Source organism: Myotis myotis, unplaced genomic scaffold (genome assembly GCF_014108235.1).
Source record: "Myotis myotis isolate mMyoMyo1 unplaced genomic scaffold, mMyoMyo1.p scaffold_m19_p_11, whole genome shotgun sequence".
Taxonomy (NCBI): domain Eukaryota; kingdom Metazoa; phylum Chordata; class Mammalia; order Chiroptera; family Vespertilionidae; genus Myotis; species Myotis myotis.
In genome coordinates, this window is record NW_023416315.1 from 34262892 (window position 1) to 34280626 (window position 17735).

The 17735-nt window shown below is 40.6% G+C and overlaps 1 protein-coding gene and 1 long non-coding RNA gene across 5 annotated transcripts in view; one reads left to right on the forward strand and one right to left on the reverse strand.

Annotated features, from left to right (window-relative positions):
- Positions 1-5844, reverse strand: part of GLCCI1 (glucocorticoid induced 1) — a 78788-nt gene extending 72944 nt beyond the window's left edge. Inside the window, exon 1 of the mRNA XM_036328062.1 lies at positions 5284-5844. Coding sequence (XP_036183955.1) covers positions 5284-5728 — 445 coding nt within the window. The 5' untranslated portion in view covers positions 5729-5844. The remainder of the gene's footprint in view (positions 1-5283) is intronic.
- Positions 5137-17735, forward strand: part of LOC118666186 — a 117196-nt gene continuing 104597 nt past the window's right edge. For 3 of the 4 annotated variants that reach the window (XR_004970889.1, XR_004970890.1, XR_004970891.1), the window contains exon 1: positions 5137-5319. This is a non-coding gene — a long non-coding RNA (uncharacterized LOC118666186). Of the gene's footprint in view, positions 5320-6310; positions 6683-17735 lie in introns of those variants that run through there. The other variant, XR_004970892.1, reaches the window with a different exon arrangement.

Genomic DNA, 17735 nt, shown 5'->3' on the forward strand with positions numbered 1-17735 from the left:
TTTCTTCATCATAACTACTAACTCATTATAGTTTATTTTGCAAAATAAACACAAATCTTATTCTTTTGAATCAGCTGAATGATGGGTGGAGTACAAGGGGTCCAGATGAGGGGTAGGGGGAAAGAGATGTGGCTTCTGGCTCCTCCATTAGTTCCTTAGGCTTTCTATATCAATAGATGAGTACTGTTCTCTCTTTCCTCCACTTACTTTTGGAAAGCCCAGTTTGAGACCATCAGCTGATAGATAATCTCAACCTCTTGTTAAAACAAACAGTATACTGGCCAGGGTCGAAATTTTATATTGAAGACAAAAGATAACAGCGCCAGGCACAGACCTAGGACAGGTGCTGTGGAAAAGCCCATCTTGGTGGTGTCTGGGAATTTTAAGCTCTAGAGAAAAGACTGAACTAAAATTAGGAATAACAAAGTCGTCAGTATACACTCCTTAACAGATGTGAAAGTTTTAGTTACATGTGAAAGTTTTGATAAAACAGGTTTAAAAATTTTTTTTAATTTAATATTTAAGTAAAACCCTTTCCTATTAGCCATTGGTGAACATTGCCACTATTTCCATTGTTACTCATTGCCATGGAGACAAATTATTCCTTTGTTTTCTAATTCACATTTAGTCCCCCTTATCACAGAATAAAAATCACGAGAAGGCCATTACCGGTAACTTCAACATTTCCCCAATATATAAATCCTAATTTGCATTAAATCCTTGAAGAAATGTACACTGTAGTAAAAGAAATGTCCTTCCGTAAAAAGTACTTTAAATGATGAAATAACTTTTAGTTCAATATATACACACAAAACTTTACATAGAGCTAAAATTACCTAGGTGCTTTGATATACCTTAGGTATATGGTATTCAGTTTAGGGTAATAGTTATTTGAAAGGAATATAATCTTTGAACATAAGATAGTAGTTTAAGAATAAATACCTTCATTATCTATTTTGCTATTCACTCACTGAGCTAGAAATTTTATACACTATAATTGAAGAGGAAAATTAGATATATAAATAATGAATGTTGATGATACTTAGTGTAGTTCTCAAAGGTTGAAAAATCTCTTCCAAAAATGAGTATTTGAAACCTGTCACTTCAGGAAAAAAAAAAGAAGCCAAAACTTTATTTTCACTTTAGTATAGGAACGCTTTGAAACAGGTTCATCTAAGACTAAGTAATCGAAGAATTTTAATTTTAAAGGGGGTGGGGGACTGGAGGAGAACCTTAATTTCCAAGAACATCCACCTGAGAAGTAACTTTTTGGAAGAGAATGTCTGAGTATCTTTTAAAAGCTAGAGAAAAAAGTAATTTAAAATATTGGCATTCCACAAACTAAGCACAGCATAAAATGACTCATAAAAGGAAATTTAATGAAGATATAAAAAAACTGAAAGCAAATTAATTGATTAAAACACACAGACACACACATTGCATGCAGTCTTTCAACATTACATGCTGGTTGGCTTTGCATTTTCTTTTTAAAATATAATCGTAACTTCTTAATGTATAAGACAGTAAGGCCCTCAAGATACTCATGAAAAATTCTAATCAAATTTCACTCTAGAATTAGTAATCTGCTAAGAGAACCAGGCCTAAATAAATCTGTTATGTTAAACCAGAAATCAACACATGCTATTTTCCAAAGCAGGAGCTATATAAACGACAAGCTCTTCCATGTTTTTGTTAACTAGATTTGGTACACTTAAACATAAGCAGTACTCTCCACCCAGAGTACTCCAATACAAATGTTTTCATATCTTTTAGAATTTGTAATTCATTCTAATGCTCAATCTTTACGAAAATCACCAGAGGATTTTCAAGTGCTGCCTACTATCTAGCACAGTAAAAACTGTATTTGTTCTGTTTTTAAATCCATAGGTTTTACTGTATGAGGTTTCAGAAAGAAACAACTTTATTATATTTTCTTTTGGTTGTCACTGATGATTTTAGTTTAAAGATCATTAATTTTAACACTACATCCTTTTATATTCTCATTTGTTGTTCTATTTATCTCAAAGGTAGACTTTATGTATTACCATTACAAAAAATAACTATTTGCATAATACTTTATGATTTTTACATCTATTACAAACACATCACAGGGAGCCTGAGGATGCATTCAGTAGCTTGTCATTCACCACTTCAAGACTCTTCAGAACCAAACAAGGGGAGGTTGACATTTTGCTAATGGCAGATGTAAAGAGATGAATATAAATAAAAACCTTGAGGGCTTAAAAATACAAGAGAATTTTTAAAAATACAAAAATATGATTCCTCTGCAATTTGTAAAACTCCATGTCCTTTCTGTAGAAGCAAAGTGTGTTTGGAAATTTATGTATCTGTTATAATACCCATTTAAATAGCCTAAAACTGCTATAAAAATAAAGGAAATTACCATCTTCTTGCTGTATTTTATAAAATAATATCATATTAAATTCAAATGCACCTATTTTAAAAATTCAGCTTTTCCTTAGCCTAGTGAAAACAATCTAAATACCATTTTTATAACTCTAGCCTTAACCCTATAACTATGCATATTAAAAATGTTTAAGAGGATATAACAATGAGCTAACATGTTTAGAAATTATATTGTTTCATAATTTCTTCCTGGTAAGACAATTCCAAAGAAAATTATTTAAAGCTATATTTTCTTCCATAACAACCAGTCCAGATAAAAAATACTGAATGCTCAGTTATGTCACCTCGAGTCCAAATGCTCAGAGCACTTAGAGCTTTTTGTAAACAATATGTCTCTATAGTCGATACATATTGGGCCACCATTTACTTAACATTTTTAAATGTAGTTTCATACCCAGCATAACACCATCTAAACACACACACACACCAAAGCAGTGTGCAGAAAAGGGAGTGCAGAGCCAGAGATGGAGCACGTTGTTGTTTTTCATTCATGCAGTATAGTGATGTCAGTGTCTGCAGCAGCAGAGGCAGCAGCAGGAACCTTGACCTGTGGAGACTAAATTCCACTGAAGTCAGAACCTTGCAGAATTCAAAAGAAACTGAGTAATCGTTTGAGAAATTGTCCAACTATTCATAGGAAGGATTTTAAATGGCTAAGTAAACAGAACAGAATAGTTGTATAGTTTTAATATGGGTAGCTCTCTAGCCCAGCTAGACGTGGAGAAGTAACATATAGGTAATATGATTAGGAGACTGGGGGCAGAAGAGTCTGCATTCAAAATCACTTCAATGTTAGAAACTGACAAAATCACCTGGTGTTAAAACCAGCAGAAAAGCCTCTTCCATTCCCAGTACAAGCTCTCTGATGATGCAAATCTGTCCATCGGACACCCAAACTCAGAAGTGTTTTCATCATGATTGCATTAAAATTGCATTAAACTCGGATGTGCCATACTACAACAAAGAGGATAGTTTAAGCCTGATCACAAATTTCATTAAAACTGCCTGATGATGGACCATGTAATTCCTAAGCAATTAAGGCTTTTGAAGGATGCGGAAAAACAAGTTGTACTATGATCTGTTGTAAGATGTTAGTGTTTATCAACAAAAGAGGAGGAGGTACTGGATGGCCATTATATTGTTGTAGCAATTGCCGAAACTGCTCGTACTCTGCCCACAAAACCCTCTGTACACAATCTGTCTGGAATGCTTATTTTATGGCTCTCATATTAGTGCTTAAAAGAAAAGCCCAAAACTCAATCTGTACCCTGTTGAAGCTCAATCATTCAAAAATGTATGTAACTGCTGCCTTCTTTTCATTCTGTGACCTCTCATTTTATATAGCTGTAGAAAATGTGCAAGAGAGTTGCATATGGCATTAATCTGTTAGAAAATGGTGGCCTTTTCTATAAAATACAGCCAAAGATGTGTGTTCAGTGGTGGTCATTATTAGGGCGATCACGTTGTTTTCATTCATTCATTCAGGATTTGCTGGAGGATGTCAGTTTCTGCAGCAGCTGGCTTGACCTGGGGGAGGAGTGGGGGAGCAAATTCCTCCTGGTGCATACAGATTACAGGATGCATTTCTTGGTGCTCATGTACACATACCAGTGCTACTGCATCCTACCTTGCCTCACCATCAAGTGGTCTGAAAACAAGTGCCTTAGCAACATGTTAATTACAGGTCAGAAATATTAAAACAAAAAACACCAAAACTGTAATCTATCACAACACAGCCACTTTCTCCAAGTCTAAGACCCTCGTCGAGGAAACTCCATAAAAATATCCCACATACCACATAAACATTGCACAGAGAGCTCCGCAGTGTTTCTCTTCCCAGCAGATTTTCCACTTAGTCTGATCTGTTCTCTCCACAATGCTGCAGCGGCGGCATCTGTAGCTCTAGCCTGGGGTCTAATAATATTAGCTGCTCTCCTCTCCCTTATGAGCTTTAACTCCCTGCTTTGGCTAATCTTCCTTTTCTCCCCGGTGACTCCACTACATCATGCACCGTGTCCCTAGACATAAAACAAAACCAAACTACAACAGAAAACCTTAAGGGAAGCCAACAGCATCCAACTCACCATTACCTTTGACACCCAACAAAAAAAGAAACTTGAGATCCTGTAACAGCTCAACTGAACTGCGAAGTGCGCTTAAAAATGGGAGGAAAAACTGAGCACACACTTCACAAACAGGTCTTTAAAATTTACCATGAAAATGCTGAGCTGGGCATAAACTGTTTCCAGTGAAGCACTGCTCTGATGCATAGGACTATATAGGGTAGAGACGGGGGGGGGGGGGGGGGATTAGCAAAACAAAACACTATACGCTTCAATTGCACATCCCCAAACTGTCCCCTTACCCAAAAAATATCCTTACATCACAACTAACGCCAGCCCCCCCCTCCAAAAAGAAAAAGAAAGGAAAGAAAAAAGAACCATCCCGGGAGCCAGAGACATTAGGAACTTTGCAGGAAAGCACAAAGAGGCTGCTGCAGAGTTTGTATGCGTGTTTCCTAAGTGTTTCGCCCAACTCCTCTCCGTCCCCCGCTGCAAACAGCAAACACATGAGTGAGCTAATCAGCTCCTTATATTGAAAAAGCCCCTGCACGCAGGTGAGGGATGCAAGATCAAACCCGAGGGGCGGCAGGGGGAGGGGGCCTTAAAGAAAAGTTGCTTCGCAGTCCGCTCCGCCGATCCCCGCAGCGACCGCAGAGGGTGAGGCTCCCCGAGCCGCGTTCACACCTGGGCGAAGGCACTAGCTTAGCGAGCCCGGGGAGGCTGCCGTTTCCGCGCCGGGCACCGTCGAGGGGACGCCGCCCGCCCGGGAGGACGGAAGGGTTGGGCTCGCTACCTCTGCACACGGGCGAGCCCGGGCTCCTTCTCTCAGGTGAGCTGCTCCTCCGGTGGCTCTCGGGGGACCGTCGCGGGCGGCCCTTGGCTCGCGGCGCCTGCTCGGTGGGGGCCCCGGCCGGCGTCGGCGGCGTCGGGCTGGACGGGCTGGGGCCGCGGGCCGCGCCGGGCCCCGGGAGGCTGCCCAGCGAGGCGGCGGCGACGGCGGCGGGCGGGCGCGTGGGACTGTGCTGGCTGCCCCGCAGGAGCTGGTAGGGGACGGTGGCGCGGATGGGCTGCAGCAGCCGCCCGGCGCCCGCAGCCGCGGCGCAGCCCACGCCGCCGCCCGCACCGTTCCCACTCCCCGCGGCGGGGGCGGCGGGCGGGGAGCCGGCGGCGCTGCGCCGCATCCTCTGCGGCGGGGGATGAGGGGTCTGGGAGGAACTGGAGGAGGAGGCAGTGGACATGGTGGCTCCGCGGGCCCCGGACGCCGCCAGCGGACACGGAGGCGCGGGGCGGGAGGCGCGCGAGCGTGTGGGAGCCGGCGCGGCGGTGCGTGCGAGTGTGTAAGGGGGAGGGGCGGGGGTACCGGGAGGAGGAGGAGTCTCTCGGCTCCCCCTTCCCAACGCGCACCCCACCGCCTTGGTGAGGGGGAGGGGAAGGCTGCGAAAACAAACGTCCAACGGCCCCAACCGCCCGGGCAGGCTCGGTGCGGCGGTCACGGCCGCGAGGAGCCTGCAGCCGCCGCCCGGGGCATCGCGCTGACAGGGGAGAGAGGCAACCGTCCGGATCCCGCAGCCCGGGGGCCGCCGGCAGCCAGGCGGGCTGCACGCTCAGGAAAGGCCCGCGGCTGCAGGGAGGGCCGGGGTTTCTGCTTCTGGGGACCGGGTGGGGGCTAAGGGCCCGGGGGGTAGCCGAGTCTCCGCGGAGCCCGCGCCACCGCAAACGCCACCGCCACCGCCGCCGCCTCAGCCCGCTCGCTGCTCACTCCAAATGGCAACTAATTCCCCCACCCGTGCCCCGCCCCCGGGCCCGCCTCCCGGTGCTCGGGACCCGGCAGCGCCCGCAACGGGCCTTCCCATTGGCTCTTCCGCCTCCCACCAGAATTCGAGTGATTGGTTCAAGAATAGGAGTGACAGAAGCAGCTACCAATGATAGTGGTGAGTTCTGCCTTGGAGGCGGGGCGGTGGGAGAGTGAGGAGGGGGCTGAACGCGCGGGGCGGGGCGTGAGAGTTGACAGCCTTAGAGGTGAGAGAGGGACTTTGATTGGGCTGCCCTGGGAAAGTGGGTCCCCGAGTGTCTGCGCGCGCCCCGACACCCACAGACACAGACGGGCGCACGCCTCCGTAGGCGGGTTGGGAGGACTCCACCCGCCAGCGGCCGATTGTACAACTTGAGACTGAGGCAAACTTGACTTTGAGGTACACCTGTTTCTGGTAGGATGTTCTGGAGTTGGCACCAGCAGAATCCATGCTTATTTGATTTCAGGAATATCTTAGTTTTCGTGGCGAGTAGACTGAGGAAACGAAGCAGCAGTGTCTGAATACTGGGTTGAACAATGGGCTGCTACTTCCACAGCCTATCCTCACATTGGTAGTTATGCAGTGAAATGAGGTAATGAAATTTTATGTTCCGAGACAATAACTCTGAGTTGCAGGGGTCAATGTGGAATTGTACGACGCCATTACACCCTCAGTTAGATATATTAATGGACGGCACCCTGTTGCCTTTCCCCAGAAGCAAATGGCCTCTTGGGAGAAATAAATACCAGACTTACTGTAACAACCCACTGTGATAAATTTAGTTTTTATTCTACAGTGAAACTGAAGAGATACAAAGATTTTTGGATGACCGCAGTGATTTTAGATGACTATCAGAAACTCTACCATAAACCAAGGTTTTAAACCTTAATTAATCGGGAACAATTAATTTAAGGGTACTGTAGTACCCTCTATTAATTTCCTTGAGATAAAAAAAAAAAAGAGAAGTGGGAAGTCACATTGGTCTACTCTTGTGTCTGCCCACACTGACAAGCTTCCTCTGATTTCAGGCACTGTATGCAGGGGTCAGTTTCACTTAGAGAAGCCATCCTTCTCTGCTTCCTTAAGCGGCCAGACCAGAAAGCATACTTGGTTCTATAAAAAGTGCATGAAACAACCCTAATATAAATACTAGAATTGCACCCAATACTTCATCCTATTAAGAGACTAGTGATAGCTTCTCACTTTATCGCACACTAGAATAATTAACATCTATTGAACATTCACTATGTGCCAGTCACTGTTGTAAGAAGGTGTCATGTGTTAACTCATTCGGTCCTCCTATAGTCCACAAGTAGACACTATTATTGGGCCCATTGTGTTCTCAGCTGAGCCGAAAAAAGGCTAAATGTGTTGCCTGGGATTACTAGGCTAGTAAGTGGAGGGCTAAGCATCTAACCCAGGTGGACGAACCTGAGTTTGTGAGTAAGCCCTCTGCTCTAGCACATCACTGCCTACAGCTGTGGAGTACATGTTTGTATTGTCACTAGTCTGCAAATCTCATCTGTAAGATAAGTTCCCATTAGTTCAAAAGAAATTTCACAAGTGAAGACAGCCCATATATATATATATAAGATATATATATATATTATTTGCTTTCCAGAATAGCTTGTTTTAATTTTAAACAGAGAAAAGACTTTACTCTTTCAAATTCAGTATAATTGACCTGTTGTGTCACTGTTTCCATCTAAAATTAAAGTTACTCATTAATTCGGAAAGTGCATTCTTTCTTGAGGAAAAAGAGTGATAAGTGGCTTGCTTGTTTCCAGTGACTTTTTCAGCATATCGAGAACAAAAGATTTGACAGATGTAAAGGTGTAAAAAAAAATGCTGGTAAATCTCTAAGTTGTTGGTTTGAATACAGCATGGTTTCATTATAGAAATGTCATCTCTGTCCACTCCTAAATAAATATGGAACAACCTCAACACATTAGATTACAGTAATTCTGAATTTATACCAAGCCAGAGTCAATAATGATCAGTACTTGATTTTGATTTAAAACAACAACCTGGCCCCTTTTTAAGGCTTTCTGTGTTTGTTCAAGTCTACTATAGCTAATTTAAGTCAGACATTTAAAGGGAATCTGAACGACCTACACAGAGAACTACAGGGGTAGGCAAAAGTAGGTTTACAATTGTTCATATGGAAAATAGTACAATAATTAATAAATCATAATAAAAGAATAAGATCTGTGTTTTGTGTATTCTATAACTATAAGCCTACTTTTGCCAGCCCCTGTAGTATGATCACAAAATACTATTTTCAGTTAATACTATTTTCACTATGATAAGTCATCGTGACCTATTTGGGTGTTCAATCACCTTCTCTTTGCTACAGCCACCTTGGTTGTCTCTTAATCTATATTCTCATGAAATAGGTACTGATTTTCATGTGTAAGAAATTCAGTCTCCAAACAAATCAAAAGTGAACTAAAATAAATCTATTGTCTGCTTTCAAATGACCATTTGTTGAATTCTTAATATTTTATTCTTATTAAGGATCTCCAGGGGGATAATGGAAACTTTAGGAAAATGTTCTCAGTAAATTGGAAACCCCGTTGAAAGAGGTGTGGATTGCTGGGCTGGAAGAGCATTGTAACACTACTATGCCAGCTGTGAGATGGATAGGCCCAGCGCAGATTATCTCTGTTGTAACGATCCCTAAAAAGTCTACATAAGACTTAATGTTAGTAAGATCTCTTTACTGTGTTGTCTGACTAGAAGACAACATTGAAAACACAATTTGGTGGCATAGGAAATACCTTTGTTCTCAGTAGCCCATGTCTTGTCTGTGGGACAAGAATCTCCATTAGCTAATCTGAAGTAGAATTATGTTATACATACTTCCTAGTTCATAAATGGTAATGGACTATATTTTAGGTTTAAATGAAAACTTGGAATCATTGGCTACATTTGATTAATATGCAGCCCCATGTGAAGAGGGGATGAGATAAAAAAAATCATTGGAGCTACAGAGCTACTAAAACATCTCTTTTCTAGTTTCATCCAGGTTTGCCAGGCTGTTCATCCAAGGCCCATCTGAATCTAAGAGGCTGTCAGGCTGTCAGTATTAGCAATGAGGTCATGGCTGATAGAAAACACTAAACAGATCCACACTGATGTTCATCTTAAGCTGATTAAGCTCTCAATGTAGGTGGATTCTTTATAGCAACAAGAAAAGCCTTGCCTGAATTTTTGTCCCTGGCAGATGCTTACCGTAAAACTTCTGACAGCTGTGACAGCCTACATGCGCCTTTGCACTAGGTGTTCCCTTTGCCTGAAAAGTTCTTGCCCCAGATATCCACATGACTTTCTCATTTCCATCAGCTCTTGACTCAGATGTCACCACCTTCACAATGATAGCTTTTCTGAAAACATTTTTTAAAATTGATTTTATATATATATATATAAATAATAAATTTTATTATATATAAATATCTGAAATCAATCTAATTGATTTCAGATATGAAGGTAAAGGGAGAGAGAGATAGAAACATCAATGATGAGAGAGAATCATTGATTGGCTGCCTCCTGCACACCCCCTACCAGGGATCGAGCCCACAACCCGGCATATGCCCTGACCAGGAATCAAATCATGACCGCCTGGTTCATAGGTGGACCCTCAACCACTGAGCCACGCTGGTTGGGCTGAATACCTTTTTAAAATTGCAAGCACCCCTAGGCATTCTCTACTCTCTATTTTTCCAGAGCACCTATCACCATGCAACATATTATATATTATAATTATTTTTTGTTCTGTCTGTCTAGAATATAAGGACCATGAAGGTAAGACTTTCTACCTGTTTTACAACTTCTGATCTCCACAACAGTGCTCAGTACATGGTAGACAATCAATATTTGCTCAATGTTGTTGAAAGAGTACCAAATTCTATCCAGTGCTTGTCTCATGAACTAAAACTGCGCCTTTTGTCAGAAAAAAAAAGTGATAACAGGTATATTTCTATTGCAAAGTCATAGCCATATAGCAGAAAAATGTTCCATGTGGCTCTGTAAACCATACAGATATCTGCATTGGGGCTGGCATTCAAAAAGAAAGCATATCTTGTAGTACAGTCCTTATACCCACAAAGTGAAAAATATTAGTCTTTGGAGGCTCATCAGAGGTTGAAAAATGGAAAATGAAATTGGTAATAAAGAAAAGGCAGTTAAATTTTTCAGAAAAAAAATAACCACCTGAAATGGACAGAGAAGGACAGTTGAGAAGGATCAGTTAGGGAGTGACACCTGCTGATGTGTAGTTAGCTCCATCTCACTGGTAGGAACACCTATTCTCAAGAGGCCTGTATAAAGGAACTGAAAAAATTAAGTAGAAAGGGAACATTTCATGTAAATAATAAAAAAATTGCTTTCTTCCCCCCAAGATTTATTGAGATATAGTTGAGATAAGATTGTGAAAGTTTAAGGTATATAATGTAATGGTTTAATATAGGTTGTAGTGAAAAAAGATTAACACAATAAAGTTAGTTAACATATCTATCACCTCACATCTTTAAAACAATTTTTTTTTATGGCGAGAACTTTTAAAACATTCTTTTTGTATCTTTCAACATAGTATTGTTAGCTTACAGTCACCATAATATACATTATGTCCCCAGAACTTATTCATCTTATAATTGGAAGTTTGTATCTTTTGACCAACTTCATGCATTTACCCACTTCTTACCTGCCTGCCGCAGGCAACCACTGATCTCTTCTGTTTCTATGAGTGTGGGTTTTTTCAAATTCCATGTATAAGTGAGATTATATAGTATTCATCTCTCCATCTGATTATTTAACTTAGCATAATGTTCTCAAGACTCATCCATGTTGACACAAATGGCAGGATTTCCTTTTTATGACTGAATAACATTTTATTGTATATATTTACCACATTTTCTTTATCCATTTATACATAGATGGACATTTAGGTTGTTAATATGCTTGGCTATTGCAAATAATGCTGCAGTGAACATGGGGGTGCTGATATTTCTTCAAGATACTGACTTCATTTCCTTCTAATATATACCTGAAGTGGAATTGCTGGTAGTTCTATTTTTAATTTTTTGAAGACCATATTGTTTTCCATAGTGGCTGCACCAATTGACATTCCCACCAACAGTGTGTAAGGGTTGCTTTTTCTCCATATTCTCACCAGCATATTATATCTTGTATTTTTGATACAGCCATTCTAACAGCTGTGAGGTGTTATTTCATTGTGGTTTTGATTTGCATTTCCCTGATGATTAGTGATGCTGAGCACCTTTTCATGTACCTGTTGATAATTTGAATATCATTTTTGGGGGAAAAATGTCTATTCAGATACATTACCAATTTTTAAATTGGTTTGGTTTTATTGCTATTGAGTTGTAAGAGTTTCTTATATATTTGGATATTAACCCCTTATCAGATATGTGCTTTGCAAGTATTTCTCCTGTGGATTGACTTTTCATTTTGTTGATAATTTATTTTTAGTTCGATGTAGTTCCACTGGTTTATTGTTGCTTTTTGTTGCTTGTGTTTTGGGTGTCATATCCACAGAATTTTGCTAAGACCAGTGTCAAGTAGCTTTTCCCATGATTTGTTTCTAAAGAAAGTTCAGAAGAAGCAATAGAAATATGGGAGGTTTTATTTTTAACATAAATATTAGAAGAGTAAATATACCATTATTTCTACAAGGATAGAAGACAGTGTGGAGGACCACCAGTTTTTCAGCTTCTATCTCTATGGCAATTCCTGTTGCCCGCTGTGATGCCAGGTGCATATCCTCTAAGCTGATAGATAAATAGATTTTTATCATTTAATTGAAAGACTATATGATACAAAGCTAGCACATTCAGAGGCTAGAGATGTGGGTACTAAAGTACTGCAAATGTTCTAACTCTTTCCATGCTGTGATATTCCACTTGTTAGTTCCAACCATGATGTCAACAATACATGAGAGCAGTAGTAGTCCTATGAAGAGAGTATGCTTGATTTTCATGGTGATACTTTGTAGATGAGAGTTTAGAGTGACTAAATGTGTCATGGATTAATTTCCTCCTTGTGCTGAATTTTACTTTTTGCCACATGAGTGTGTTGAGGGACTGCTGTTAAAATGCAATCAATTCCTCACCAGTGCTTGACTAGAGAAGTTTCTGTTTATTTTAAACTTTTTTGTAGCACACAATTTTCAGTATTCTACTCAGTATCTTATTGAAAAAGTCCATAGTAATACATCTAATAGGCCTGAATGGTAGTTTAATAGCAACAACACTACTAGCATCAGGCCTTACTTAATAGCAACAACATTACTAGCATCAGGCCTTAGTTAACTCCGCATCAAGTTACTTATTAAATGTCTCCATAACGTACACTATTGAGGACTTGGTTGGGCATGCCTGTTCTCACACTTTTGTAGTCCATCGGAAGAAACAAGATATGTCTACAAAAAAAGATAAACATGTCTAAACATATGCTGTTCATAGGAAAGATCCACATAAACTAATATGGAAGTGATGGGAGGGAAAGGTAACTTTTGAGGAAAGGCTTCAGGAAGAAGAGAATGAAGAAGTTTGTCATTAGGAATACACAGGATATGTCAGGAGATGATCCAAGACCTTGCCTTGACTGATGGTTAATGGAAGATAAGTCTTGGTCTGTTGAGGACAGGTTGTGGAGATTGCCAGACAAGATTTGTACTTTATTGAGTATGCAGTGAGAAGCTGTTGAAGATTCTTGAGTGGGTGGGGAGAACATGAGTGGAGCTGTGCTTTATGAATATTAACGCAAGAATAGTTTACAGCCTGGATTGGAGACTGCACATGGGAGGACCATGTATCAGCTTTGAGAATAGTCCACATGAATTTAGGTAACAAGAGTTAGGGAGATAACAGAGGACATGAAGAGGAGGAAAGGATGTGAGTGATGCTCCTCAGCTGATGGACTTGATAGCATGAGGTCAGGCAACTCTGAAGCTCTAGGCTTGGGTGCCTGAGAGGATTGTGGTGGATTTAACAGGAACCGGGCAGCTTAGAGAAGGAGTCAGTTTGGGGAGAAGATAGTAAATAAAATAAATAAAACCACCAGAGGATATTTAAGTGGGGCAGGGTTTTTTTCTTCGTTTTACAGAGATGTAATTGGCAGATAGCACAGTATATGTTTAGGGTGTACAGCATAAAGACTTGACTGGCATTTAATGTGAAATGATTATTACCACAGTAAGTTTAGTAACATCCCTAATCTCATAAAGATATAAGAAAGAAAAAAGAGAAATTTTTTAGAGGCAGTTTTAAAATGATAGTGAAGTTGAGAAGAACAGAGATATAGATTTTGGAGTTATCCTTGTACATATGGTCATTGAAGCCATGGACACAAATGAAGTTGGCAAGGGAGAAAAGCATATAAATAAAGGAAAAGAGGCTCAAGGAAAAAATTGAGAAAGTATACATTTGTGGGTGAGGGAAGAGTTAAAAAAAACCACCTAGAAAAGAAGGCCAAAGGGAAGCACTCTTTAATAAAGTAGATTCTGGCATCTCAGAAGAAACGTTTGGTAGATGCCTTGTGGGGTCCCTGGCAGCTCATGTCCCCCTTCTCTAAGAACTAATCCTCCTCCAACACACAGAGGGCTTGGGCCTGATGGCTATCTTTGTGCAAAATGACCTTGTTCCTCTGGCCATGCTTGGTTTGACCTGAGTTTGACAACTGACTAAAGCTGGACCAATCACATTTATCCCCTGGGAATTTGGAATTAAGAAATACAATATATTTCTATTAAGGGCATGACCTGGGTGAACACAGAAACTTGTGCAAGGGGTGGCCATCCTCTGTCTCAGGCACAGAGAAGCGCAGGAGACCTGCCTTCTGAGAGAAAAGAATGAAGTGCCTTGCAGGAAATAGGAATGAGGCCAGTGATGAGAAGCAGGGAGAAGTCATCATTTTTTCATGATGACTATTTTATGTCTTATCCTTTTTCTTCAGTGCTTAAAACCATCCCCACACCTGCCTGCCTTCCCCTGATACAATCTTAGTATATTTATTCCTACCAACAAATTTACAAATACTCCTCTCTTACCTTCTCAGGAACTTTATTTCTTCAGTTATTCCCTCCCTCTAGTTGATCACATTTTTTATAATTCCCAATATGTATGAACATATTTCATCCTAATATTTAAAAACAACAAAACAAAGATTATTGTGCTGTCCCTTTCCATCTGCAGTTCTAAATCTCTGATCCTTTCACAGCAGCACTTCTTTTTAAAAACTTTTTCAATTGCATTTGACTTCAATATTACATTAGTTTCAGGTGCACAGCATAGTGGTTTGACATTTATATAACTTACAAAGTAATCCCCTAAATAAGTCTAGTACCCACCTGACACCATACATAGTCATTACAGTATTATTGACTCTATTTTTCTAGACTGTATTTTACATCCCTCTGACTATTTTATAACTGCCAATATGTACTTCTTAGTCCATTCACCTTTCTTATCCATCCCCCCAGCCCTCCTCCCACCTGGCAACCATCAGTTTGTTCTGTATCTATGATAGAGTTGTCTACAAGTTAAGTCTGACTGTCTGACTTCTATTCAATCTACTCCAACCTGGCTTCCACACCGCCATGCCACTGAAAACTGCTAATCAATATTGTCAGCAGCCTCCATATTGCCAGACTCAATGGCTATTCCTTGGACTTCATCCTACCCAAACTTTTAGTAGTTTTCAAGATAGTTGGTCAGGGTCAACTTCTTGAAAAAAATATTTCTGTTGGAGTCTTGGATGCTGCAATTACCTGGTCTGTCTCCGACTTTAACCACTGCTATTCAGTGTGCTTTAGTAGTTTTTTCTTATTTAGTCCCCTCTAAAAATTGGGCTCTATTCTCTGCTTTCTTCATTACTGCAAATTCATCTTGTTGGTAATCTCAGCTCTTCTCATGACTTTCAATGCATAAAATGCTGGCAGCTCCCAAATTAATCTCTTCAATCCAGACATTTTCTCCACTTCTGTATTCAGATATCCAGTTGCCTATTTGACATGGCAAGTCTCCGTGAATGTCTGAAATTAATGTTTGAAACAAAGCTAACTCTTTAATTTCTATACTCCTGTGTTTCTGTCCATCACAAAGAAATTCTATATTTTTTTCACTTCAGTGAATGGTATCATCATCCACACTGTTATTCTACACAAGACAACCTGAGCAGTCCTGGTTCCTCACTCTCCTTCCTCCTCAACTCCAACCCATCATCTAGTCCTATCATTTGTGCCTCTAAATAGATGTCTAATTCATCAACTTCTCTCCATCTCCATCTCCTCTGCTAACATAATCCACACCACTATCATCTCTTAGCTGAGCTATTGCTACAGCTGCCAATTGGTCTTCCAGCTTCTACTCTTGCCTTCCTTCATCTTTTCTGCTTATCAGTCAGGAAAAACCTGGAAGTGTGTTGAAGCATGTCATTTCCTGCTTAAATCAATTCAGTGTCTTCTAATTATTTTGCAATAAATATCCAAATTCCTTAAAATATCTTAAAAGGCCATGCCCGCTCTGGCTTCTGCCTCCTTTACCTAATCTTGCTCCATGCTCCCCCCACCCCCCACCCTTTGTGTTCCAGCCACAGTGACCTCCTTTCACTTCCCCTGAGACACCACTGCAGGGCCTTCACACAGGTGTATCCTCAGCATAAACGCCTCAGTTTCTGTGAGTGGCTTCCCCACATTCTTCAGATTTCAGTTTAAATGTCATGTCTTTAGAGTATCCTCTGAGTCCTCACTCATCACTAATAACCTACAATCTGTCATTAAGCCAGTTTGTTTCATCTGTGGTGCTCATTACAAGTTGTAAATACACATTTGTTTATGTGCCTATGATAAGCCTTCCCCACTAGATTGTAAAGTCTCCAAAAGCAGGGACCTTGTTTCTTCTGTTCACTACTTGATCACGTAACACCTTGCCAGCGCCTAGAATAGAGCAGGTGCTCTTCAAGTGTTTGTGAAAACTTTAGTAGTTACTGAGAACTTCCTAGGTCCTGATTCCAATCCTTGTGCAGCCCTATTACAATTTCTGTGTGGGAGTTTCCTGTAGTCTATCTTAAAATCCTCCTTGTTATTTCAGTTTAATGTACAGGTTTCTGTTCTTATAATTAAATGGTTGGTTGCTGAGCATCTCATCCTTTTAAAAACTTTATCAATATCAAATATTGTTGAATGGGCAAGAGGTAAAGGGCTAAGCAAAAGTCATGAGATCTTATCACTGGTAATCTTCAAGCCCAGTTGTGTCTGTAAAATGTGGCCCCATGGAAGCCAGATTATGGTTGGGCGATGAGAAGGGTGTGAAGGTAGATGCAATCAGTGTAGAACTTTCTTTTTTCTTCTTTTTTTTTGAGAAATGTAACAGTAAAAATAAGGCATGAAGTAAAATGGGATCTTGGCGTTGAACAGAGTCCAAGAAAGTATATGTTGGTTTAGTATTAAAGAATAGGGAAAGAACATCTATTGATTTGTCTACAAGCCAAAGGAGAAAAAATATGAAGAAGCAAATGGGGAGAATGAGGAGAAGGATTAGTAGATTTAACTTCTATGAGGCAGTAGAGGATTTGATCAGGAGCACAAGTTTGATAAAAAGGGACAGTGTTTCCCCCTCCATTATAGGAAGAAAGTGAAGTAAAAAAAAAAAAATGTTTTTATATTGAGGGAAGGGTTGAGTGTGGCCACTTCAGGAAGTAGCACTGTCATCTACAACTGGTTGTCAAGGAGAGTCAGCAGCCCCTGACTTCTTCGAACCACACCTACACCCCTTGCCTCCATCATCTCCCTGCCCAAGACGACAGGTGCTGTCCTCTGCCACAGTCTCACTGCTGCTGAAGGCCACAGTGGCTGATGGGAATGTCCCTTATTTCTTAGGTGGGATGGAACAGGAAAAAGCCTGCAATCACTGAGAAGTGTGGTCAGAAGGGAATGTGGGGGTTTGAAGAGCTCTGACATCAGAAGGAATATGACAGGGACACAGAACTGTGTTTTTCAAACATGTAGATCACCAGACATTATTGGGGCCCCTGATAAAAGTACATAGTTCAGCCCTCTTCCCCGAAGAGTCTAATTCAGGAAGTGTGCGAGTGGGAGGGGTAGGATTGCATAATTTTTAACAAGTTCCCCAGGTGATCTTTATTATTGGGCAAATTTGAGAAATTATGGATTCAAAATGAATAAATGTTCATCAAATTTAATTACAGGGCCAAATATTTTCTCACTTTTTAGCCAAATACAAATAAATGTTGTTAACTGAAATCAATTCATAGAAATTACCCAGAGAGAATAGTTTTCAAAGAATTGGTGTCTAATTCTATGATTCTAAATAATTTACAGTGATATTTAAAATATAAGACTAGTTTATAGATACTTTATTACAGAACATTTTATTGAGGAAAAGGTAAATGGAACTGTCTGGCTAACAGTTAT